Consider the following 25,724-nt stretch of genomic DNA (forward strand, 5'->3'; position numbering starts at 1 on the left):
TGGAGCACTCCTCTCCCTACTCTACGTGTACTGTGGGATGCATCATTTGTGCCAAAACATTGGTGACGTCGCCATCACTTAAACACACTTAACAACTTGAGCCCTGATGTTTTCTTAAAAACAAAATAGTCTGAGACATTTTCCAGGCTTCCATGAGATCATAGTTTGTCGTGGACCATTCATTTGCTCATCATCGAGTCAACACTTATTAAACGCCATATGCCCGGCACTGGGCTAGGATCTGGCGACACGTGATGAATGGTTCTTGGTCCTCTCAGTGTGGAGGCGGGAGGTAGATGTAATCATTCCATGCAGTAGAATGTTACCAGTGCTCTAACAAAGGTCTGTCCAGAGTTCTGTGGAAGATGAGGGAAGGAGTCAGCAGGACAGGTTTCTGAAAGGAAGTGGTCTTGCACAGACTCTTGAGAGTGAAGACGAGTACTTCGTGGAGACCAGGGAGGAGACCATCATGGACTGAGACAGAGAAGAGGAGCGGCTGGGCATGAATGGGGGTCTGCAGTACCCCATATTGGATGATGGGAGAGTGGGGTGCCGGGGAGGACAGGAAGAAAGCGGAGGTGGCAAGATGCTGGAACCTGGTTGTGGAGGCTCCCACACAGTGCTAGGAACGGGACTTTGTCCAGTGGGTGCTGGTGAACCAGGCAGGCTTTTTGTTTAAGTGGAGATTTACTTCTCTGTTTTATTTTTGTTTTACTTCGAAAGGTCACTCTGGCAGCAGTCAGGAGGAAAGGCTAGAGACAGAAAAGCCAGTTGGGCGACTGGGAACATGTTAGTGTCGTTTGGGGGAGGGCCAACAGACCAGAATGGGTGGGAGACTGGATCAGAGAGGAGATGAGGGGATGGTGGCCTGAAACAATTCCCAGGGGCCCAAGGACCAGAGATCTCGGGAGGTTCTCTGGATGCTACTTTTTAAAAAACTCGCAATTAATATTCAGTCATTTACGTTTATTCTATAGATTGCCTGCTCATATTCCAAATTTCTTTTTGGTTAGCACAGAGCTTCCTAGCTCGGTGTGCCTCCATGGGCCTTGAGGGGGACTGACCCCCCTGTCCTCCTAGTGCTCTGGGAGGCCCTGGGCTGTCTGGAGCCTCCTTGTGGTCATTTAGGCCACGGGGAGCCTCTTCCAGAGCTGCAGATGCCCTCCAGTGTCCTCCACTGTTCTGTCCATAGACTGTCATTTTCTTATGACAGTGGGGAAGCCCTGGGTTAGAATCCACCTGGAACTTGCCCACCCACCATTAGCCTACCTTCTTTCATGGTCAGGGGCTGCTCTCTGGGTGCCTTGAACAGCATTCGGGAAATGGAACTGTGAAGTGAAGGAAATGTATCTCGCTGGGAGAAGATTTTCTTTTGTCATTACTCCAGCTAGTCAAGTGACAGTCCCACAACCTGACTTGGCTCAGAGGCACTTTACAGTCGGCAAGGAGGAAACTGAAGCAATCACTGGTTTCCTCCTTGGCTAATATTTTGAGTGTCTGGATTGAGTGCTTTGCCTTCTCCTTTCAGTTCAGTGAAACCATGACCTTGGTTCCCTCTTCTCCTCCTTCCCCAGGGCCTGCCATTCCTATATGTGGGCTCCTTGCTGCCTCCTGCATCACCTCTGATGGAGTCTGCCTCGCTGTGTCCCCTGCCTCTGCCCTCCTCTTTACCCTCTCCCTTTAAATCTCAATTATCTTACAGGTCAGTGGAAATCACAGATCCCCAGCGGGCCACACCCCACCCCGCCCCATCTCCTCAGGTCCGTCTCGAAGTGTAGGGAGGTCTTTGATCTGGGCTGTAATCAGTGCCGTTGGTTTCTTCTCCCTGAATAACTGCCCTTGAACACCAAAATGAACCTTGTTCTCTGTTTCTCCCTGCAGTGTGTGGCCATGAAGATAACATCGTGTGTTGCCTGTAAAAACCTCTTGTTGATCTCCGTGATTCCCTGTGATCCAGGCTGCTTTATGACAGCCTGCGATTGAGACCCTTGTGTCTTCTTCCTCCCCAGGTTCACCATAGTTGCCGAGAGTCTGCAGCAGGTTCGTCAGCAGCTTAAAAAGCTTGAGGAACTGGAACAGAAATACACCTATGAACACGACCCTATCACAAAAAACAAACAAGGGCTGTGGGACCGCACCTTCAACCTGTTCCAACAGCTCATTCAGAGGTAACTTGAGGGGGATTGGTTTGTATCTTCTGCAATTATTTTATTCGGGAAAATGTTATGGTGATTCAGATCATTTAGAAGTGTTTAATAGGTTATGTAAAAATTTTTAGAGCAGTCACCTCTTTCCAAATTCCTGTCTATGCCATTGGCTTCCCATTCTTGTGGCTATCTAGACTGATAACTTGTCAGTTTTACTCCTTGGGCCACTGTGTGCCAAGACCTGTCAAGTCTATCCTGGTGTCCCCTCCTTCCCACACCAAGGCCTCATCCTGTCTCCAGCTCTCAGATCCTCTCTGCTAGACTCATACATGGTCACCTCCCAAGTGCTTCCCTTCTCAGCCCCTGCCTCCCTAGTCCCTGTGACCCTGTGCTTTCCAGAGCAGACTTCAGCCTGTCTCTCTGTCACCTGCTCATCCAGGTAGAGCCCCCTACTACACACTTGTACTCTATGTCCACAGTCCCAGCTGGCCACTCCAGGGTGAGCTTCTGCACATGCCTCGTTTCGGCAGACCTCGTGCCCACCACATACAGTCGCTTTGCCTTGCCTCTCGTAACTATTTCCTCCACCTCTCTCTTGAACCTCGTCTCAAAATTGTAAATTTCAGCTTATATCTAATTATGAAATCTTTCCAGAGTTCCCAAATATGTTACCTCCCTTCAAGATCTGCCTGGTTCAGTCTTCATTCTTGTCCCATTCTGGATTTATTATGTAATTGTGTATGTATTTCTGTTGTCTGTGACATAAATTGGGAAGTTCTTGGAAGACAGACATGTGCCTTTGTCATCTTTTTGTCCCCCATAAGGACCTTGTACAGTGCCTTGCCCAGGGGCAGGTGTTCCACATATGCTTAGCAGATGAATAAATGGCACTGAGTAGAAAGAAGCATAGAGTTCATATTGCAATTTAGTCTTCATGTTAACTTGACATGTGGCTAATGTCCAAACAGGAATGCCTCAGTGCTATTGTTTTGAAATTATCAAGGATATTTATTTACTAGGGTTTTGGAATGCAAATCCGATACTTTTTTTAATGAAAATTAAGGCTTGGAAATGTTTAATAGATAGATAATAAGTATTACTAAACAATTTTACTAGAAGAACAGTTTTCCAAAGGATACCAAAATACCCATTTCAAATTATGATAGTAAGGCAATATGTTACAATATGTTACAAAGTTATTTACATTTTCAACTGTAGTAAAATTTCTTTTTATTTGTTCTTTTTGTTTATTTTTATTTTAAAATTGGGATGCAGTTAACATACAACATTACATTAGGTTCCGGTGTACAACATCATGATTTGATATTTGTGTATGTTGCAAAGTGATCACCACAGTAAGTCTGGTTAGCAGATTTGGTTCTTCATGCAAATTCATAAATGAACATAACCCAACTCAAGGTTTTCATTATTGACGGTATCACAGTTCACTGCAACTACTCTAATCTTTTTGAGTATAAATTTGGTGTGGGGATTTCTGTGCTGACTAGCAAACCTCACTTTATTTATCAACTCGTTCGAATCTTCCAAACTGAGTTTGAGCTTGTGCCCTCTAACCCCCTCTCCTGTTTAGGGAAAATAATTCATACTCCCTCAGCATTAATGGAAATGCTAATCTGCACTCTGCTTGGAACTTACAGCTCATTTGTGGTGGAAAGACAGCCTTGCATGCCAACTCATCCTCAGAGGCCACTAGTCTTGAAGACTGGGGTCCAGTTCACCGTGAAGTTGAGGTAATTGAGAAAAGATGGAATCATTGCGCCTTCTGCCATGAAGTTTGCATCCCTCAGTTCCTTCACAACACTGTCATATAGAGTGCTTTAGAGAAAGCAATTTTGCAGTAGGCATTTTTTTTCCTTTTTTTAAGTTGTATTTATTTAGGTAATCTCCACACCTAATGTGGGGCTCAAACCCATGACCTTGTAATCAAGAGCCTCACGCTCTGAGCCAGCCAGCTGCCCCTGTAATAGGCATTTCAATGGGAATTCTTATTTAGAGTATCTAAGAGTCTGTCTGTCCTATTAAAATTAGAGCTATAACACAACGTCGCTCCTCATCAGGGAAATACAAATCAAAACCACACTCAGATACCACCTCATGCCAGTCAGAGTGGCCAAAATGAACAAATCAGGAGACTATAGATGCTGGAGAGAATGTGGAGAAATGGGAACCCTCTTGCACTGTTGGTGGGAATGCAAATTGGTGCAGCCACTCTGGAAAACAGTGTGGAGGTTCCTCAGAAAATTAAAAATAGACCTACCCTATGACCCAGCAATAGCACTGCTAGGAATTTACCCAAGGGATACAGGAGTACTGATGCATAGGGTCACTTGTACCCCAATGTTTATAGCAACACTCTCAACAATAGCCAAATTATGGAAAGAGCCTAAATGTCCATCAACTGATGAATGGATAAAGAAATTGTGGTTTATATATGCAATGGAGTACTACATGGCAATGAGAAAGAACGAAATATGGCCCTTTGTAGCAACGTGGATGGAACTGGAGAGTGTGATGCTAAGTGAAATAAGCCATACAGAGAAAGACAGATACCATATGTTTTCACTCTTATGTGGATCCTGAGAAACTTAACAGGAACCCATGGGGGAGGGGAAGGAAAAAAAAAAAAAAAAGAGGTTAGAGTGGGAGAGAGCCAAAGCATAAGAGACTCTTAAAAACTGAGAACAAACTGAGGGTTGATGGGGGGTGGGAGGGAGGGGAGGGTGGGTGATGGGTATTGAGGAGGGCACCTTTTGGGATGAGCACCGGGTGTTGTATGGAAACCAATTTGACAATAAATTTCATATATTGAAAAAATAAATAAATAAAAATAAAATAAAATAAAATTAAAAAAATAAGAGCTATAACAGATACATATGTACACACACCTGATATTTTCCCCCGTGATAAGTGTAATGCACGTTCACTATAGAAAGGAATTCAGAATTGCAGAACTGAAATAGTAGAGAGTAAAAGTTCCCAGCAGCCTCATGCTCTCCTGAGTATAAGCTTGTAACCTAGGCTTTACATACCCCTGCAAGCATATGTGGTGTGTGTGAATATGGACTCATGACACATATGTTTTTTTAGTGAATGGGCTCATAGCTTTCATCAGTTTTTCAAAGTTGCATGTGATCTAAGTTGTCTGTAGACCACCATGGTAAACGCCTAGTGTCAGTACTCTCAGATTTCTGTCCATGTCCATGCAAATACATATATACATTTATGTGTGTATGTGTGTGTGTATGTACACACACACACACATATATGTTTTTATACATAGATACACACATATGCATGTACATAATATACAGTATTTTATTTTTTTTTTTTAAATTTTTTTTTTTTTTTCAACGTTTATTTATTTTTGGGACAGAGAGAGACAGAGCATGAATGGGGGAGGGGCAGAGAGAGAGGGAGACACAGAATCGGAAACAGGCTCCAGGCTCCGAGCCATCAGCCCAGAGCCTGACGCGGGGCTCGAACTCACGGACCGCGAGATCGCGACCTGGCTGAAGTCGGGCGCTTAACCGACTGCGCCACCCAGGCGCCCCAGTATTTTATTTTTAAAAGTAAGGATTCTGCTATACATGTTTTTCAGCCTGTTTTTCTCTTCAGTAAGAAATCGTAGAAGCGTTTCCATGTGAGACCATGGCTTATCTTTCTTTTTTTGAGTGGCAGATTTATTTAACTAGTCTTCTACTGATGAGCAGCTGGACTCTGAAGAGCTACATTGGCCTTCAGAGTTGGCCTTGGTCCTCTTTCCTGGGGTGCTGCTGAGCGAGGTCCCCAGTTGCTGCTTCCTGGTTGCTGGTCTTATAGCACCACACTCAAGCACCCTCGGGGGACCAGAACTCACATCAGAAGGGACACTAAAACTCTAATCCCATCCGCCTGCCCCACTAAGTGCAGCAGACCAGTGAGGGGCTCCTTCCTGAGGTCTGTAGCTCATCAGAGAAGACACATGCACATCTTAGCCCTACGTTCCTTCCTTCCGATGTTAACCTGTTTTTCCTGATTATGGATAAGAGTTCTTATTTTTTCCCAAGAGAACAAACATTAGTCACAAGTTTTAGTAAAAAGTACATTTGCAATTTTTCACCCATATAATTGTCCAAAAGTAGAAATCTTGATAAAACCCAGTGTTGGCAAGGCTATCTAGGGAAGCAGGTACCCTCACTCACATTTGGTGGGAATGTAAAATCAGTGATGCTTTCTATCAGAATTTAGTGTTACAGTTTTGCCCCAGCAGTTCCATAGCTAGGAATTTATTTTGCAAATACAATTAGAAAATATTCCAAGTTGACATACATGAATGTTGATTCTATTGTTTGTAATAACTGGAGGGAGTGAGGATTCGTGAAACCTTCTCCAATAGGGAATTGATATAATAAATAAACTCTAATAATTTTTTAAAGTAATAATGACTTTTATTTTTTGTTCCAGACTGTTGGTGAAATTGCAGGAGCTGAATTATAATTTGAAAGTCAAAGTCTTATTTGATAAGTAAGCTATCTTTAATATTATCTAATATACATACACTATTGAAATTCTGGTTTTGTTAACCAAACATGGATGGATGCACTAGAGCTATTTATAAGTGATCCCAGGAGATTTAAAAAAAAAATTTAAGTTTATATATTTATTTTGAGAGAGTGCACGAGTAGGGTGGGGGCAGAGAGAGGGTGGGAGAGAGAGAATCCCAAACAGGCTCCGCGCTGTCAGCACGGAGCCTGATGTAGGGCTCAAACTCACTAACCATGAGATCATGACTGAGCTGAAATCAAAAGGCAGACATTTAACGAACTGAGCCACCAAGGCGCCCCTAAGTGATCCTAGGAGATGTAAATTGATAGCTCCCATTCTGGACATTGGGAGCTTCCTTTAGAGCTGATAACATGCTGGTGCCTTTTGAGACTATAAGTGAACAAAAGAATGAGTGTATTTTATGCACATGAGTTTGTAATGATCAAGTCTTGCATACTACCCCACCTCCCTCCTAGGCCAGCCCCAGAGGAGGAGAGGCCTGTGATCAAACTCAGGCTGAGGATCCTCGAGGCTGCAGTGATTCTGCGGCCAGTTGTGGGGTCGTTTCTGGAATGACGATGACAGCATTTTGCGGGGACTGTGTGGAGCCTGCTGGATCCACCCTTGTCTCTTCTGGGCAGTAGGGACCTGGGAATGGGTGGGGTCTCTCAGAGGGGGTCTAGATGGAGCAGTCCCATCCCATTTTGCCCTTAGACCTTAGACCTGGACTAGCACTGACCTAGCTACTGTCTCCCCTCTCTGCCCCACCCTTGATACATTTAATGTTTTTTGTGTGTAACATACTGATTTAGCAAGTTTCAAGACCATTTATGATAATCCAGGTTTCCTCTGGTGTTCTAGCTTTCCGCCCTGTAACAATATTCTTTCTTATAGTCTGTGCCCTTGTCTTTCCTGCCATCATCTTTGGTTTCTCTGTGTATCAGCTTTTGCTACATAACAAATCACCCTGAACCTAGTGGCTTAAAACCCAAAAAGTTATCCTTTCTCTTATTCTGTGAGCAGTAGGTGGTCTTTCTGGGCTGGATCAGCTTGTTTGTTGCTGAGTGGTCCAGAATGGACTTGTTACATGTCTGAGGTCCTGGCTGGGATAACCGAGCCCTTCTCCACGTGGCTCTCAAGGGCGAGCCAGGGCTTTATCGCATAGTGACAGCATCCCAGGTGGGTAAGAAGAGCAGCATGAGAGGCCTGTTGGGGCGAGACTTGGAGCTTGTACAGCATCCCTCCCATCCATTCTATTGGCAAAACCAAGTCAGAGTTGCCTAAAGTTCAAGGGAAATACTCTCAATGTCTTGAAATGAAGTGTGGCAGAGATTTTATGGCTGTTATGTGTGTTACCACACTGTAGTCTGTCTCAGTCTCACTTTTGGTTTGTTACAGCTCTTTTGTCTTTTCTCTCGTTCCAGAGAGTTTTCTTCTTAGCTCTGACAAGGAAGCTTTGTGTCACACTGTTCATTCCCTTCATTTCAGATTCTTTTTTTCTTTTCTAAAACTGGGGAAAATTGGTCACTCACATAGCTAATGGTGATGGTCATTCACAGAAATGTTGAATTTCTAGTTGAGATAGGAAAGGAAGCTAACCCATGTAACTGTGAGTGTGCTGATGTTTTCTAATCTGTGCCTACTCCTCACAGATAACATGGGTATTCTGGAACGTGACTGAGTAACCACTAAATTTATATAAGAGGCAAAGTTGCTCAAGATTTAACCTCAGACTTAAAACTTAAACTAGACAGTTTCCCCCAATAATTGACTATTCTTGCACTCTCCTAAAAGCATTAAAGGTAGTAGAGAATAAAAAGAAGGTTTCTGCTGTCACATTGGAAGTTCCCTTAGTTTTCTAAGAGCAGAGATTGCTCTCTGCTGCCCCAGTGCTTAGCATGGGGCCTCACACCGGGTATGTGATTGCCCAGGACGTAGCCCTAACTGTAGCTGACTTACGTTTATGGAGGGTGTGCTCTGTGCTCTTTTACCCGTTGTCTCTTACCCCTCGCCAAATCCTGTAAGGTTGGTGCTGTTGGCACCTCATGGTACAGATGATAAACATGAGGCCCAGAGAGTTTATCTGCTGCAAGTCCCTCCGCCGCCCTGGGCAGAGTTAGTGGTGGTTGATTGAGGGAGGGAGGGAGCGAGTGAATGAAATGGCAGAAAACCCACAGGTGTAGATTTCATGTTGGTCTTTTACTTATAGGTATACTTTCATATTTTTGTTAAAGCTCAGTTCAAAATTTAAATATACATATATGACTGTTTCTTTTTTTTTTTCAGAGATGTGAACGAGAGAAATACAGTAAAAGGGTATGTCAAGTACTTTGTACTATATTTTACTACCTTTGTTTAATAGTTCTGAGCCTTTTAAGCATCTCTGCTCTGTATATTCTGTTGTAGATTTAGAAAATTCAACATTCTGGGCACACATACAAAAGTGATGAACATGGAGGAATCCACCAACGGAAGTCTGGCCGCCGAATTTCGACACCTGGTAGGGAGACCAGTTTTCCATGTTTTATGCGGCGTCTGGCTTGCTAGGACTTTATTTCCGGTGCAGTGGCACTCGGTTCATGGTGCGAGGCAGACGGCACCCCCTGGGAGGCTTCCTAGAGTTTGCGGCTAGTGACTGCCCCAGCATGTGGGGGAACCTTTGTTCCTCCTCCTTGCCCCAGGACTGTTCTGTTACTGTGTTCTGCCAGTCTGTCCCCCAGAGATACTTCTTCGGGATGTGGCACTCTCAGTAACACACGCCGTATAAATCAGTGTGCGCATAACTTGTCCGTTCTCGGTGCTCTACAACCTTGCTCACTCTAGACTCCTGCAGTTTCCTCGGGATTTAGTACTGCTCCCACATCCTGGCGGCTCCCCGTGAGACTGACCCCAGGAGTCTCTCATCGGCCCAGGATTTGCACCCTTCTTCCTGGTAGTCTTGCCGACAACCACTACCTCCGCTGCATTCCTCCAGGGGGTAGGGATCCAGCAGGGGTTGTAAGCAAGCGGTGCCTGTCTCCCTGCTTCCGTGGGGAGCAGGAGCTGCCTGTTGTTGTGCAGATGTGTTGGCACTGCACCCTGTGTGCTCCCTGGGCTGGAACCTGCAGCCTTTTCATTGGCAACCATTTTGTAAGCCAGCAAACCCATGGTGAGTGAAGCTGGACCTCATAGGAGAGCCTCACTCCAGACTCGGGAGTCTGAGGATGCCCAGAGCTGCTCTCGGGGCTCCAAAATGCTTCCTTAAAACCTCAGGGATTGAAGTCCATGGGAGGGCAGTCTTAGCTGTGCCCTTAGCCTGAGGACCATGAAACAACTGATGAAGGTTAAGGGGCATCATTTGGAAGAGCTTGTATGGGGGAGGGGAGCGGGATATGATTCCCTGGGATCCTTCCAAACTCTGGTGTTCACATAGTGTCATGTCAGGCTGCTGGAAAAAGGCACTTAGGCTCCTGGGCCCACACAAGGGTCATTTCATATCTTGTTCTGCACCCTGAAAATAATTTCATATCCTTTATTCTTTCTAAGTCCTGACTTTGGTTTGTTTGTAGATGAAAACAGCAACTGTGACTGTTATCATGCTGTTTACTAAGATGATTTCTCTTGTTCTATAGCAACTGAAAGAACAGAAAAATGCTGGCACCAGAACTAATGAGGTGAGTCTTTCTCTGTTGTGAATGGTCTCTAATCAGCAGGTCTGTCCGGGGAGGTTGGCTCAGTACCCCTGGTGGCCGGGGGTCACCTCAAAAAGGGATTCAGACCCAGCAGGGAAGAGCAGTGAGTGAGCTTTAGGACACGTTATATCCATGGTAGCAGTAAAAACACTGCATTCGTGCTTTATGGTTGTCAGAAGATTTTGCACACGACTCCTGGACCCTCACAGCACAGTGGAACAGGTATAATGGGTTTCTGTGCTACTCACATTTCACAGGCGAAGAAAGTGAATCATGGGAACTTTGTAAGATTTTGCTAAGGGTACCCGGGAATTACTGTCTGAGCTGGAATTAGAGGCTCGTCTGGGGACTCCCATGCTGAAAATGAAGTGTGGCGAGAGGGTTTTCTCTCCATTGCATTCCCTGCCTGGCGGAATGGTCTTTCTGTCAGTTTCCCTTTTAGAGCCGGATCCTCGAGGAATTATATTTGTAATGTAATATTCAGAAATGAACTACAGACAGAGGTTTGGGACGTTTTCAGCCTTTATGCCCACGTAGCACACCACCCTTCCATGCCGTGACCAGTAGTGCTCGTGTGGCAGAGTGGGACAAGCCCCGGCCAGGGCAGTGCAGAGATGTGCTATCTAGCCCTGGTTTTGATCTCTGCTCTCTTTGTGACCTTCTGAGGGCTTAGTTTCTCCTGCAAGCACAGATAGCGGCTGCTCCCCTCTGGTTCTAAGTCATGATGCCTGCATGCGATCGTTTGTAGCAAAACACTTCAAGAACTCTGTTGTATTTCTACCTAAACCAAGGACTCATGACCTGCCAGGCTTTTGCAAATCAGTCCTTCCAGTAAATAATCACACCTGGAACGCACGCTTTCCAGCCCTGTCTGCCTCAGGCTGCAGCGGGGCAGCGGGCAGAGCAGGGCTGAGAGCCAGGAAGCTTCACCTCACAAATAAACCCATCACAAGTTGCTGTTTCCCTATCCACATTTCTTTCTGGTAATCTATAACCCTTGCCATGGTTACAGAAATCTTATCTTTGAGAGAACACTGATATACGATCGTTAGAACTGGGGCATACATTATTGAACATGGGAATTTTTTTCTGAATTGCAGCCAGCTGGGTTCAGGCTTCCTGCTGCCTGTTGAAGTGCGTATTAGGCTCCTGGAATCTGCAGGATGTGTGTGAATCACTGTATTCCTTTTTTCTTCCTTGTCTCTTTTAAGGGCCCCCTCATCGTTACAGAAGAGCTTCACTCCCTTAGTTTTGAAACCCAGTTGTGCCAGCCTGGTTTGGTCATTGACCTTGAGGTGAGACTTCCGTGCTTCAGACACGGAAAACTTTATTTTTACATTTAACTGTTAGGCGCAGTGTTTGTTCTCAATTTTTGTTTTAGACACATTTACTTAATTGCTAAAAAAAGATGGTATTTTTCAGCTAATACTACCTTGACATTAATTGAATGGTTCAGGAAGCTGGAGAGCTGAATTCACCTTGAGATGTCCTATGTTGATTTTTTTATACAAAGCACAGAGACTTGTTTCTTAACTGAAAGATCTAACAAAAATAAACTATGAACAAAAGAATTTAGCTTTACATTTTTAGTTTTCAAATATAAAATATGTGCAAATTTACAAGTAATCCCTTGGTTGGTTTTGAGCTTACACAGCAGTCTGAAGGTGATATTTCTGTGATTCTGACGATTTCAAGGTCTTTGTCATCTTTTAGACGACCTCTCTGCCCATCGTGGTGATCTCCAATGTCAGCCAGCTCCCAAGTGGCTGGGCCTCCATCCTGTGGTACAACATGCTGGTGACAGAACCCAGGGTATGGAAAACACGCCTGCTTTTGTATAGATGTTAACCGTTTTGTATAGATGTTAACTGAAGACCCCAGGGTCTAGCTTCTGTGCATCTCAAAGAGTCCCTGAAGACCAGATGTTGAGAGAAAAGTGACATAACTGGAGTGACATCGTTAGGGATCTTGAGTAATTCTGGATTAGGGAAGCATGTATATGTATTAGAAATGAGAATTATGGTTTTCCTTCTATGTGAATAAGCTCAGGCAATAGATTTCTTACAACTTTTACTGGGGAAGAGCTCATTTATTGCTTTTATTTTTTAAAAATGTATACATCTGCTAAACAAGCATGCTTCATTCATTTTTTTTTCTTTTACGCATGCTCCATTCTAAAGTGGATAGTCACTGTTGATTAATTATGGTTGATTCTTGTTATTCCTTGTGCTTACATTTTTTTTTTTAATATAATTTATTGTCAAGTTAGCTAACATACAGTGTATACAGTGTGCTTTTGCCTTCGGGGATAGATTCCCACGATTCATCACTTACATACAATACCCAGTGCTCCTCCCCAGAAGTGCCCTCTTCCATGCCCATCACCCATTTTCTCCTCTTCCCCCGATCCATCAACCCTCAGTTTGTTCTCTATATTTAAGAGTCTCTTATGGTATGCGCTTACATTCTTTAAAGTCACTGTGAACACTGAATTAGCAAATACTGAGCAATTGCTACTGAGCTGCTCAACGCATGGCTTTGTTGCTGTGTGTTTCCTGTTGAAAGACACCTTCCCTAATGTATTTGTTGGCTTATTAATATTGAACTCACGGCCAACAGCACTCTGACTCATGCCTGAACAAAGCTCCTCTAGCACATGTGTTTTCTCCATACAGGTGTATTGTGGCCATCTTGCAGTTAGAACAGCAGACAGCACTTCAGCACTATACTTGGGACCATTTTAAAAATGAAATTTTTAAAAACCAAAAAAACCCACAAAAAGGCTAAAAACATGGCACTAAATAGACCTCAAAAAGGACATTTGCTTATGGTATAAGAGCTGAAACAAGAAGGCAGTTGCTCTGTTTGATAAGTGTTGCTTTGTCTGACCTCTCCTGGAAACATACGTGTTGGGGACTCAAATCTTTCTACTCATTGATATGTCCACCCATTCACAAATGAGCCCAGAAGTGCCGTGAGTAATGATTTGGGGGTTAAAGTAACTTTGAATGAGTAGGTTGAATTCACAAATGTGAATCTGCAAATAACAAGAATCAACTGTGTTTCTCTTCTGTGAAAACTGTGTGTCACAGAAACCAGAACTGAACTTTGAGACAGATCCATGTTTTAGTGCCTTGCTTATGACCACTGACCTTACCTTTTGGGTGTTTTCTCTCCAGAATCTGTCCTTCTTCCTGAACCCGCCCTGTGCACGATGGTCTCAGCTTTCAGAGGTGCTGAGTTGGCAGTTTTCTTCTGTCACCAAAAGAGGTCTGAATGTGGACCAGCTGAACATGCTGGGAGAGAAGCTACTTGGTATGAACTTTTTATGTATATAAAAATTGAAATTTATAAAAATATCTCAATTTGTTCTTTTTCCCTCTTTGCTGTCTATTTTGTTCAGGATAGAAGAGTGTCAAAAAAAAAAAAAATGTGTGGGCTTTTCCAGCTGCAGCTTATTATAGCTAAATGAGAACTATAGCTCACCTTGGAAGGACGTATAGATCTGATAAAAGACTTAAATGAATCATTTCCTGATTATCTCATATTAACATTTCTGAGTAGGTTTCCTAAGGGAAATATTTTTGAATTACGTAAAATACATTAGTTGTGGCTAAAAGAAGTTCCTTGATAAGAAAGATGAAGTCTTATTAACCTTGGGGAGAAAAAAACCCAAGTACCCAGCATGGTAAGAATAATAAGTAAGGTCCTGGGGCCACCCACCGCATAGCATACACCCAAGACCCTTGCCTCAGGTGGCCCAGGTTCATGGAGACACTGTCCACATCAGGATGAAATCCTTGAGCAGCAGTTTTGCGTGATTGGCAGGATCCAGCCATGATAGATAATTCTCTTTCAGGAGCTAATACCGTGAATTTATTAGTCTTCCACATAAGGCGATCCGAGACCTGCTAGTCTCAAGGTCAAATCTTGGATGAATGGGACTATCTGAACTATTTCTTTAAAAATCCATAGGCAGCTTTTTTCCAGATTTGCTTTCTGTACGGGAGAATTGTGTGTATTGCAAATACCAGTAGACTTCCTAACTACGTAGCTCTCAGCAGTGCCTTCTCGTGGCCATGTAACTGTCACAGTGGGGTCTTACACTATTTAAGAAGATGTAAGAAATTACATTGCTCCATTTCCTTATTTGGTGTGAATTAAGACTTATCATTTCTGCCTATAAAGGCTTATTTGTGGTTCTCTGCAAAGAGAGGTGATGGGTTCACCACCTTGTACAGCCTTGGCTGCTTTAATTCATGTAGCTGGCAACCCCTAGGCTTCCTTCCCCCTCATTTCTCTCCCTTGACTTTTGATTTGCGTCAGCCTCCCGAGTCCACGTTCCATCTGGAGGAGGGCCGAGAGAAGTGCCAAATGATATCCAAGATAAGCTTGAAAAGCCAAGTGTCAGTTAAATAGATCACCTAGGGGTGATCTTGGTCTTAGTTAGAAGTTTGAGCGAGCTCTGGAGGACCACTGGGAGAGGAGCCTGCTGAGGAAGGAGGAGGCAGTGGGAGAGGATACTGCACTGAGAGGGACGACTGAGGCTTCTCCGGAAAGCATAGTTGATTAGCATTAATGTGTCTGAGAATATCAACCGCGTACATACAGTCTTCCTCTTTGGGGTGTTGGCTCTTTTCTTTGAAAGGAAATACAAGAGCTATCAGTGTAACCAAAGCTTCAGAATCAGTGTTTTGTTTCCTGAAACAGCTTATTTTTATTTGGCTAGGTCCTAATGCTGGCCCCGATGGTCTCATTCCGTGGACGAGATTCTGTAAGGTGGGTGCCCTTGGGTCGTACCCTCTCTGAGTGCTCGCTCCCTGTTGAGGTTCTCGTAGTTTTTGCTGTGGTAGTGATTTAACTGTGTGCTTATTTTGGCATGTTTGTCTCTGGCCCATGGAACCCCTTGGGCAAGTTGTTTACTTTCCTTCAGTGGAGAAGGTCAGTCTCCAAGTGTGAGTCGGACAGGAAGGGCCTGTGTGTGTGATAACATTCTTTCATATCTGAAATTAGTCTTGTGTTTACTCACACGGATACCTTGCCTGGCAGCATTTTAGCCCCGTCCATGAGAAATGTGTGCTCTGTGCCGGATTGCACAGCCTGATGGGCCAGATGAGTTTCCCCAACCCTGCTCAAGCAGAGGGACCAATTGGAGGGAATAATCAGACCCCATGGGGGTCACCAGACGGTGCTGACAAGCTCAGGCTACTGCATTTTACTAGTACGAGGGCAGCTTTTGTTCTGCGTTCACCCTGGAGGTCATTCCCTGGCTGGTTCGCTGCAGTTTAGAGAGGGAAGCAGAGCCTGGCCCAGGAAATAGCCTGGTGTCTGCAAGCTGATAAGGGGAGGGGCGGCTCTGGAGGGGACAGCGTTAGTTTTGGCAGCTGGGCAGGCTTTGCAAATTAAAATCCAATCTGATGGTGGGAAGAGGCCTGGTAAGTCACTATTTTGAATTTCCTTGTTCCTAATGTGTGCGTTTGTACACTTGCAGGAAAATATAAATGACAAAAATTTTCCTTTCTGGCTTTGGATTGAAAGCATCCTTGAACTCATTAAAAAACACCTGCTCTCTCTCTGGAATGATGGGTAAGGGCCACGGATAGATTTATTTTTGAAACCTATTTTTAGCACACACTTCCTTACTGTAAGGCTGAGACAGGCCTGACCTGGACAGACCTCATTATTTGACAAGACTGGTGTGCATCTCACAGAAATGGATGCTTCCAGGCCATCCCTTCAGGGCTTCATGATAGTGGAACCTCATCAGATTAAACTTATGCATATGCATAGTATTATGCATATGTATTTTTAACATTTAATTAAAAACGTTTTAGTGCCATTCATGCGTTCACTCATTTAACAGAATTTCTTAAGTACCTATGTACTATATTGCCCTTAGGAAAGAAGAAAAACTTTTTTAACTTGGTGAGTTGTTTTTATCTAACTTATTCCACGGTCAGTTGATGCTTCAACAAAGGCTTTAACTTGGTCAGAAGTGCTAGAACATAGAAATATATTGCTTGAATTTTTCTCTCCAGTATATAAGATGCAGAAATTCAGACATTTTCATGGCCTGTAAAAATCATCAAGTGAAAAAAAGGTCATCAGATAAACATAAAAGGCTCATTAATCCAGCAAATATTTATTGATCATCTGTCGCATCCTATTGGCACTGTGTTAATGATTTTTTTAGACTTAAGCATACAAGTATCTAAGTGAAATACATCCCCAAGTGTCAATTAAATAGGTTTTAAAACATCTAAAATACACATTTTTATCCTATGTTCTTTTGCCAAGTTTCAGTAATCTAGTTCACTTGTAAGTTTGCGTGAAAATTCAAAACCTGGCTGAATTTCAGAGTACTTCCTCAATCTGTTTGCACACCCAGGTGTATCGTGGGCTTTATCAGCAAGGAGCGAGAGCGTGCCCTGCTGAAGGATCAGCAGCCAGGGACGTTCCTGCTGCGGTTCAGTGAGAGCTGCCGGGAAGGGGCCATCACGTTCACGTGGGTGGAGCGGTCCCAGAACGGAGGGGGTAAGTGAGGGCCTGTGCCTCCATTAGCACCGTGCGCGTGCAAGTCCTTCCTCATCGCTGCAAATCAACTTGTACAAATAATGAGCTTTTGACATAAAATTACAGATCCTACACTTACCCCCAACTGAGCCTCCCAGATAGGATTTAATACATTGCCTTGAATATTTGTGATTCACTGCCTGGGACGTACTGTGGAAATGATGGTTTTTAAAAGACAAGGCCAGGAGTGCCTGGGTGGCTCAGTCGGTTAAGTGTCCGACTTCGGCTCAGGTCATGATCTCGTAGCTAGTGATTCAAGTCCTGCATTGGGCTCTGTGCTAACAGCTCACAGCCTGGAGCCTGCTTTGGATTCTGTGTCTGCCTCTCTCTCTGCCCCTCCCCTGCTTGCTCTCTGTCAAAAATGAATAAACATTTTTTTTTAAATAATAAATAAAAGACCGGGCCAGGTTCTTCTCTTTTCGTCAGGGTTGTTATCTGTAGATGAAGGATGTGAGTCAGCATGACTGGCAACCAGTTTTGGGAGGAAACCCACTTTGTACAGGCACATGCTTCCAGACTCGCTGTGGGGGATCCCATGTGGGAGCACACCTGCAGGCAGGCTCTGTGAGGGGTCCTGGGGACTGGGTGCAGCCCTCCACTCTGCCTTCAAAAGAGCAAGTGCAAGTTCGTCTTTGCTCTGCCTTGGGTTTCTGTGGCTAAAAGGCCCCGAACACCTTCGCATTATGGAACAGGTTTCTGGGGAGGAGGCTGAACAGCAGAGATGGAGAATGACAGAGACAAAATGGTTCCTTTTCTCAGTTGCTTATAGTTTGCTGTATTTGAGGGACTGGAGGAGAAACTGATTTGTTCCAATGACTCTTCTGCTTTCGGTGGAAGGATGCAACAAGATGGGATACTTTTCTTGTTCTGGTTTTTTTTTTTTTTTTTTTCTCCAAATAAAAATACAGGAAAGCTGGGGTTAGGGCACAGTGTAGGCAGTAGACATTAGAAGCTGCCTTTTCACCTTGTCTGCAGGTAGTGCCTTTCCTCAGCTGACTGAGGGATGGAACTAGCAAAGCAGGCATGGAGGAGGACATCCTTGGCAACCAGAAAGCCTAAGCAGGCCAGCACCAGCTAGCGAGCTTTAGGGTGCCCTCGTAGTCTGAAGTTGTAGAACAGAGCCCCCGTAGCACCTGACCAGCAGCCCCTGGAATGTGTGCACCCAGAAGCGAGCTTCTGGATCAGTTAGGAAGCAGGATTCAAATGAAGTCTGCGAAAAAGTCCACGAGTGAATTAAACTGGTTTATTACAGTAAGGATTAGAAGAAAAAGTAGTAAATAGGGTCTTTTTTTTATTTGTTTAAAAAATTGTTTTCCACGTATTGGCATCATTTATTTCAATAAAAAATTTCATTTTCCAGTCTGAAAAGAAAAACAACCAGAAAGTGAAATTGTTTTTTATTAACTTACTCTGTGACTTGAGCTAAGGTGGCCAAATTAGTATTTATTTTTCTGCCTGTGGTTGGATGCATCATGAAAGATTCAGGCTGCTAAAGATGTTTAATAATCCTCTCCTTGCCAGGTTTACAAGTTGCACCAAATGATGACAAATGCAGTGTTGTTGCATTACTAGCAAGTAAATGGCTGCCTTTATTTTTCCTGTTTCTAAGAAAGGATTATAATTTAGAAGTAGAGGGGCGTACTGTATTGTAAATCCTCTACTGTGCTTAGTTCTAACCAGGTTCACTCACATCCACAAACTCTGCAATGTGTTGTTTCTCTCCTCTAGTGTTTTGGGATAGTCCGTGGGACTCACTGAGCTCTTCTTTTCAGAACCTTACTTCCACGCGGTGGAACCCTACACGAAGAAAGAACTTTCTGCTGTTACTTTCCCTGATATTATTCGCAATTACAAAGTCATGGCTGCTGAAAATATTCCAGAGAATCCCCTGAAGTATCTGTATCCAAATATTGATAAGGACCATGCCTTTGGGAAATACTACTCCAGGCCAAAGGAAGGTATGTGGGGAAAGCATGTAATCATTGCCCTGATGAGCAATAGCACAGTTCAGTCATTCCTGGTGCCTATGTTCTCATTTTATTGTTAATCCAAAGGTTTGCTAGAGACAGGGTTTAATAACACACACTGCTCTTACCTTCCTGTAAGTACGCGGTGCCTGCATAGACTTCACCCACGCCCTGTCATTAACCCAGAACTTTCTTTTGAATCACTGCAAGCAGGCTTCCCAAAGATGGTATAAACCCAGCATAGTTGAAACATGTTATTTGGTCTGATATGGATAGTAAGAAATGAACAAATAACGTCTTATTTTAAGGGGTGTCGAAAAAGTCCATTTTGGTCTTGTGTATTTGTTACACTGTTACCTTTTCTACATGGAAAGAGGTGAATGGCAAGAACACCATGGCCAACTCGTTTATTACCAGCCTGTTCCTGTAAAATTAGGGAACTAAGGCCCAGGAGAAGGAAAACAGTTCATTCAAGGTAATCCAGTTAATCTATTAGATCGTATTATTTCTAGTGATTATTGTTAAGAGCACACCTAGGCTTAGAACACAGGTCACCTGCTTCTCCATCTTCACTGAAGTTGCATTTCAGAACGTTCAAGTTAGACTGATCTGGTTTGGAACACGCCAACAAATTTTATTACATTTTAGAAGCCGGCATCTCAATATTAGCGCAATTGCTTTGGGAAGAAGACGCCCCCAGCTTCACCTTGACAGCTGTGTGTATCACACCAGCCAGGCCAGGACCAGAACACCAGACAGAACTTCACACGTCTGGGGCTCCAACTCCTGCGGGATGTCAAGCCTGGGAAGGAGAAACCTCTCAGCTTGACTTCTGTACCAAGCTCCCCTCCCTTCCCTTTGACTTGCTCCTACATTCCCCCCAGGATTTCAGATGACCCAGGCAGGGAAGTCACAACCCTTTAAAGTTACGGCACTCTAACCTGACTGTCAAGAAAAATGGTAAAACTTTCATGAAAGAATGTTGACCATCTGTTGTTGTGTGAGGTCTGCTAACGGAAAGCTGTACCCGATGTGTTTGCTTCCAGCTCCAGAACCAATGGAACTTGATGGCCCTAAAGGAACTGGATACATCAAGACTGAATTGATTTCTGTGTCTGAAGTGTAAGTGAACACAGAAGAGTACCATGTTTAAACACCTCAATCCAGCCCTGCTCCTGGCTGGGGCCTGGTGAAGATGCTTGTACTTTGCTTTTTCGTTGTAATTGCTGCTGCTGCCGCCACGGTCGGACTTGTTGGAAAGATCCTAAATAGAGATCCCGGTGTCACTGCCTATCAGAATTAAACTGCCTTTATAAACAAACAAAAAAAGAAAAGAAAAGAAAACCACCCAAGGTTGTTTTTAAGGTTTATAAGTTCCCTCCAAACTGATACTTTGAAAAAGTATAAATAAAATGAACAAAAATTGATCAGAGTGGGAAAGTAGTTTTTTTCAATTGAGGAAAGGCCAAAGTGATGATTGAGATACACTTTTTCCGCTTGCTTTTATTTTGTTGTTTCATTTTGTAAAAGGTAGAAAAAAATTTGGAAAAGTCATTGTCAGTTATTTGGCCTGCAGCACTGTCTTGGGGTGAATGGATGTAGCCTTCATGTAAAAACACTCTGGAGCAGCTTTATCTGCATACAAACCTCAAGGTAGGGATGAGGGACTCCCCAGACATTTCTCTGGTGCCTGTGGGGCCACGGGCCGCCCCGAGGCATCATCCTCTCAGGGTGACACCCCGCACACGCTCCCACACAGGTCCAACCAGGCAGAAGCGGCACAGGGTCCAGTCTGGCTATTTCCCACTCACATCTCTAGAGTCCCGTACGTTTCCCAAGGGGCTGGGCTGGGGACGCGAACCTCCCGCGATCCGTGCTTTTCCTGACGTACCGTCCGAGTGTATGCACTCAGCTGAACTGAAAGTGTCCAGTGATGATTCCGTCGCAGGCCGAGGATGAGGTGTCCCAGTGTGCCTCTAGACGTTAACATCTCCTTCTCCTTTCTCCCCGTTTTAGTCATCCTTCTCGACTTCAGACCACAGACAATCTTCTCCCCATGTCTCCTGAGGAGTTTGACGAGGTGTCTCGGATAGTGGGTCCTGTAGAATTCGACACTATGGTGAGTACCCGCAAGGGTGTTCTCCGCGCTCACGGACCGCGTGCTCTGTGAGGCTGGGAGGGCGCCCGCAGACCCCTGGCTTGTCCGCTGCATGCTGGAAGGAGCCTCTGCCAGCCAGGGCGCTTTCTAGATCCGCGTGACGCGTCGGAGCCTGGTGTGCTTACACGGGCCACGTGGTCCCCGGGAGCCTTGTTCCCGGTGCTCTCTGCCCTTCCGAGAACCAAATGGCATCTCAGATATTTAAAAGTTCCCCTTCTGCCCTTCCAAGTTGTCCTTGTAAAGTTCTTCATATATTAAGGAGCTAAGACTTCTCTGGTAAGAAACCGTTTTCCTCCGGCCTGTTACTTCAGCGCTGTGTCTGGGTAAAGAAGTGCCGTTTTTCTTAAGGGAGAGGACTGGCCCTTGGTGGCTACGATAATAGACGCCTCACCAGCAGCGATGAAACGGCTTCACCTGCTTCACACTTGAGAGCTAATCTGTACGGCTCGCCCCTGCCGGGAGTAGACAGTTCCAGGAGTGACAGAGTTATGAGTGCCATGACCACAATAGGAACAGGGCTGTCCACAATAGAGAGGATCTCCCTCTGGGAGAGTGTTTCAGTAAATCAAATAGTATTGTTTGCCTGTCAGACTGAAATCCTTCCTCCTAAAGCCTTTTTTCAGTTGGCTGGAATTTTGCTGATGGTGTTTAATTTAAGCTCTCTCCCACATGAAGCGATTCCAGTGTGTTTTTAAACATGTGTTTAATCCTTTAAAAAACTCCTCTCTGAGTTATTGCTATCATTTCTTCATCACTGTGTACCTGGGGCCTGCATAGACCGTGTGCTCAGTAACAAGGGAGGGGGTCAGGGAAGGCAAAGGAGAGCGGGACAGAGGGGCCGCTGTTCAGATGCCCAGGGTCATTCAGCCACGTGTTCAGGGAAGGCGTGTGTGTGACCGACCGTAGCACCTGTTTGGAGTCAAGTTTCTGGAATGTAACTTTTTTCTTGGTCCTTTTTTCTCACCTGAAGAAGCACGGGATAAAATCTTCAGGGATTGTAATTTCTTACACCTTTCTGATTGTTGAGAATGACAAAAAGTCACTTCTGTTCCTGTTGGCATGTGTAAAATGAACCTTTTATATGTGCGAGGATGCACCCTCTGTTGGAAGGTATCCCCCGACTCTGCTAAAAAGTGCCTTATGAGCCTGACACAGAAATGGAACAATATGTAGAAAGCCCTGTTCCAAGGATGTACCATCTGTTGGTGGCACCACAAAATGGCAGATCTTCTTTTGCACCTTCTTTGTTGTTCCTATGCAAGTTACATTATCATCGTGACCATCATTAATAGGTGACACTTACTAAGCACTTACTGTGTACCGGGCACTCCACAGGTAGGAACTTATTCAGTCTTCACAACCACCTTCCGAGTTAGGTGTTATTGTTATTCTCACTTTTACAGTGTGGTAAAGAGCCACCCCACTCCCCAAAACTGTATAACTTGACTAAGATCAAACAGCTAGTGAATGATGGCATGAATATTTGAATCCACCTGATGATGTGTCTCTAGTGTGCATGCTCTTGTCCACTCTCCTGGAATGCCTCCCAGAAAAAGCAGAGCTTTGTTTCATTCAAAACATCCACCATAGAGAAGCTGTTTGCACAGGACTGAGTAGGTTTTGGGTGAGAGGCCTGTGTTTGGGATTTGGAAGTCAGAGCTCCAACTCTGTCATCACCATTATTCCCCTTGACCTTGAGAAAATAAGATGGATTAGTTGCCCCACTCTGTGCAAGCAGTGTGACTGCTTTCTCTCTGCTCTTGGAATGATACTGTCAGAGCAATTTAAATACTCTCAATAAATGCCAGGAAATGGTTTTATGGTCTCTGGATGACCCCCCATGGCCATTCCATGCCATTCCAGATGATTTCCTTCATTCCATTTGTAGGGGGAAATAAACCTATTTTATGCGCGTGCACGCGCGCACACACACACACACCCCTCCAGCCTAAATCTTCAGAAGACCAAAAGAGCTAGAAGAGGCTATAATATGGGCATGGCACTGGCTAGACAAAATAAGAATTGGATTACTCTCCAAATTTTGTCTCACATCATCTGTCCTCAACCGTGGCCACGATTTCCATTCAGCGTCTCCTGGCGTGAGGGCAGATGCTCCGAAATGGAGCTCCCTCTCTGAGAGCTGGCTCTTTCCGCCACGTCTGGAGGCGGCAGCTCTGGACTATGGTCAGGAACAGGAGCGGTGCAGGCTCCGGAGGAAATTGTCCAAGAGAGACAGAGCACCAGTGTTTTCTGCAGGATGACTTATTTGTTTAGTCTGGATTTCCTGTACAATAAACTTTTTTCCTCTGGGACTACATGAGAAACAGTCTACTCTCCTAGAGGCCTCTGGTCAAAGCCTGGTCAAAGTACAACAGGAACATCGGTTAATCATCTGCTATTTCCCATCTACCACACTAGGTATTGCACATGTTACCTGATTTATTCCTCTCAGCGTACCTTTATGCTTAACAGTTTAGTCTTGTGGGGTTTTTTTTTTAACGTTTATTTATTTTTGAGAGAATAGAGAGAGGGAGAGAGAAAGAGAGTAGGGGAGGGGCAGAGAGAGAGAGGGACACAGAATCCAAAGCAGGCTCCGGGCTCTGAGCTGTCAGCACAGAGTCCCACATGGGGCTTGAACCATGAGATCATGACCTGAGCCGAAGTCAGATGCTTAACCGGCTGAGCCACCCAGGCACCCCTAGTCCTGTGTTTCTGTCGGTATTCTGGGCCCCACATGATTTCCTCGTGTTGGGTGGCGTGGCTGTTGTAGAACGTTCAGCGGCATCCCTGGCCTCTACCCACTAGTTGTGGGTCGTGACACACCCAGTCATGACCATCATGAATGTCTTCAGACATTGCCAGAGGACAGAGTCATCCCCAGCGGAGAGCGCCTGGTCTAAGGGGAGAGCCCAGCATGGAGCTGAGATGGAAGTCAGTGGCAGGCTGGTGTTCTTTGGGCGAGCAGCATACTGCCTACAGGGGCCCCATTCAGTGCAGCTGGCCAGGCGGCACTGCCGGAAGAGGCGAAGGGACTCCTAATAATTCTGCTTCTCTAGTGTGTGCCTGAAAGACATTCATTTATCATTCCTACTTCGTGGCCTTTAAGGAGATTCACCACCTCCCCCACATCCCGTCCTCCCTCTGGCATAGCGCGCAGCGTTGCCTCACCCGTTTTTACACGAGCAGATTTGCCACGTTGCTCTGCCCCCAGACTTGCACAACAGCAGAAAGCTTTATATGGCCTGGACGAACTGACAGAATTAAGCCGGCAGGCTGCAGAGGAATAATCCATCAGCTTAGATAAAAAAGGTCTCGATTAGTCCAGGAAAAAGGGTGCATAGCACATGCTGAAGGCCCTCTAATTCCATGGTGGTTATTTGCTGTTCAAAGTGTCTTCTTGCTTGCTACCCCACTGTAGAACAGACAAGGGTGTTAAATAAATGAATCTGCATTTCATGAGAGCAGTGTAATAAACTTAACCACATTTTATCTTTTCACAGATGAATGCAGTATAGACCATGAATTTTTCTCATCTTCTCTGGCGACATTTTTCCTTCCCATCTGTGATTCCCTCCTGCTACTCTGTTCCTTCACATCCTGTGTTTCTAGGGAAATGAAACAAAGGTGAACAAATTTGCTGCAACCTGTTGATAGCAAGTGGATTTTTCCCTAATTTCACAAACGTCTGTTACTCTGAAGGGCTTCATGCATCTTATGAAAGGTAAAATTGAAAGGCCCTCCCCATAGAGTGGGTTTTAGAAATGAAAAATATCCAGATAACACTGAAAACATGAGGACTAGAATGAGAATCCTTTGGGAAAAGGGAGAGGGGGGTGGTGGCTTAGTAGCATTTAGTAAATGCTGTGCACAAAGTCCATGCCCAGCTGTTACAGGTTGTTGGATAGACCACATGGTCATATAGGGAACTTCTTGATGTAGGATTGGCACACTCCTATTCCGGAGAATTCTTATTTGTTCCCTCTGCTTTAAATATGGCTGGACGTTTTCCATTGGTTTACCTATGGAATAGTTCAGAGCTAAGTTGAGTAGAAGTACATAAACTGTTTACCAAAGGTAGCCATCCTGTGTCTAGAGGCAGGGATACAAGCTGTGTTCTTCCACACTAGCCATTTAAAGCTAAAAGCAAATTCTCTCTCTTGGGAGAATTTGCTTTTCTGTTTGTTATGGCATGATGTTACTGGCTAGTATCAGTAGAAGGAAATATATTTTCCAAATTCATAAGTAGTTTTTTTCTGTTTAAACCTTAATATCCAAAGCTGCCTATCTCCTGCCTTTATCATAGTCCCTAGTAAATGAAATTGTCTTCCCACTTCTATTCAAGGGAGCCAGGCTGTTAACAACAGCTCTCTCAAGGCAAAATCCTGTTTTTATGCAAAAAGTTGAAGTTAAGACCAACTCAGAAATTTAATTCATTGTTTCTTAAATGGGTTAATTTGTCTTTATTGTTATTAGTTGGTATTTAGTCTTAGGCATAAACTTTTCAAATCTGGAAGAAAAAATAGTAATTGACAAATAATTAACCAGAGATAATATGAGAATCAAATCATTTGAAAACTCGTCCTGTATAACTGCGTTGAGAATTGCATGTTTTTCACTGATAAATGTGTGTCTCTGACAAATACATTTGCAAATGGTTCCATTA

At 44.4% G+C, this 25,724-nt stretch overlaps 1 protein-coding gene across 1 annotated transcript in view; it reads left to right on the forward strand.

Moving 5' to 3' along the window:
* The window catches only part of STAT1 (signal transducer and activator of transcription 1), a 42,941-nt gene extending 17,217 nt beyond the window's left edge, over nucleotides 1–25,724 (forward strand). The window contains exons 10-25 of the mRNA XM_047084154.1: nucleotides 2,010–2,168; nucleotides 3,806–3,898; nucleotides 6,612–6,671; nucleotides 8,979–9,008; nucleotides 9,099–9,192; nucleotides 10,304–10,345; nucleotides 11,575–11,658; nucleotides 12,077–12,175; nucleotides 13,543–13,678; nucleotides 15,093–15,142; nucleotides 15,855–15,949; nucleotides 16,752–16,897; nucleotides 18,709–18,894; nucleotides 19,950–20,025; nucleotides 20,920–21,022; nucleotides 24,562–25,724. Coding sequence (XP_046940110.1) covers nucleotides 2,010–2,168; nucleotides 3,806–3,898; nucleotides 6,612–6,671; nucleotides 8,979–9,008; nucleotides 9,099–9,192; nucleotides 10,304–10,345; nucleotides 11,575–11,658; nucleotides 12,077–12,175; nucleotides 13,543–13,678; nucleotides 15,093–15,142; nucleotides 15,855–15,949; nucleotides 16,752–16,897; nucleotides 18,709–18,894; nucleotides 19,950–20,025; nucleotides 20,920–21,022; nucleotides 24,562–24,576 — 1,468 coding nt within the window. The 3' untranslated portion in view covers nucleotides 24,577–25,724. The remainder of the gene's footprint in view (nucleotides 1–2,009; nucleotides 2,169–3,805; nucleotides 3,899–6,611; nucleotides 6,672–8,978; nucleotides 9,009–9,098; nucleotides 9,193–10,303; nucleotides 10,346–11,574; nucleotides 11,659–12,076; nucleotides 12,176–13,542; nucleotides 13,679–15,092; nucleotides 15,143–15,854; nucleotides 15,950–16,751; nucleotides 16,898–18,708; nucleotides 18,895–19,949; nucleotides 20,026–20,919; nucleotides 21,023–24,561) is intronic.

Source organism: Lynx rufus, unplaced genomic scaffold (genome assembly GCF_022079265.1).
Source record: "Lynx rufus isolate CCGP_SWC_20201006 ecotype Redwood Valley unplaced genomic scaffold, mLynRuf1.p SCAF_2, whole genome shotgun sequence".
Taxonomy (NCBI): domain Eukaryota; kingdom Metazoa; phylum Chordata; class Mammalia; order Carnivora; family Felidae; genus Lynx; species Lynx rufus.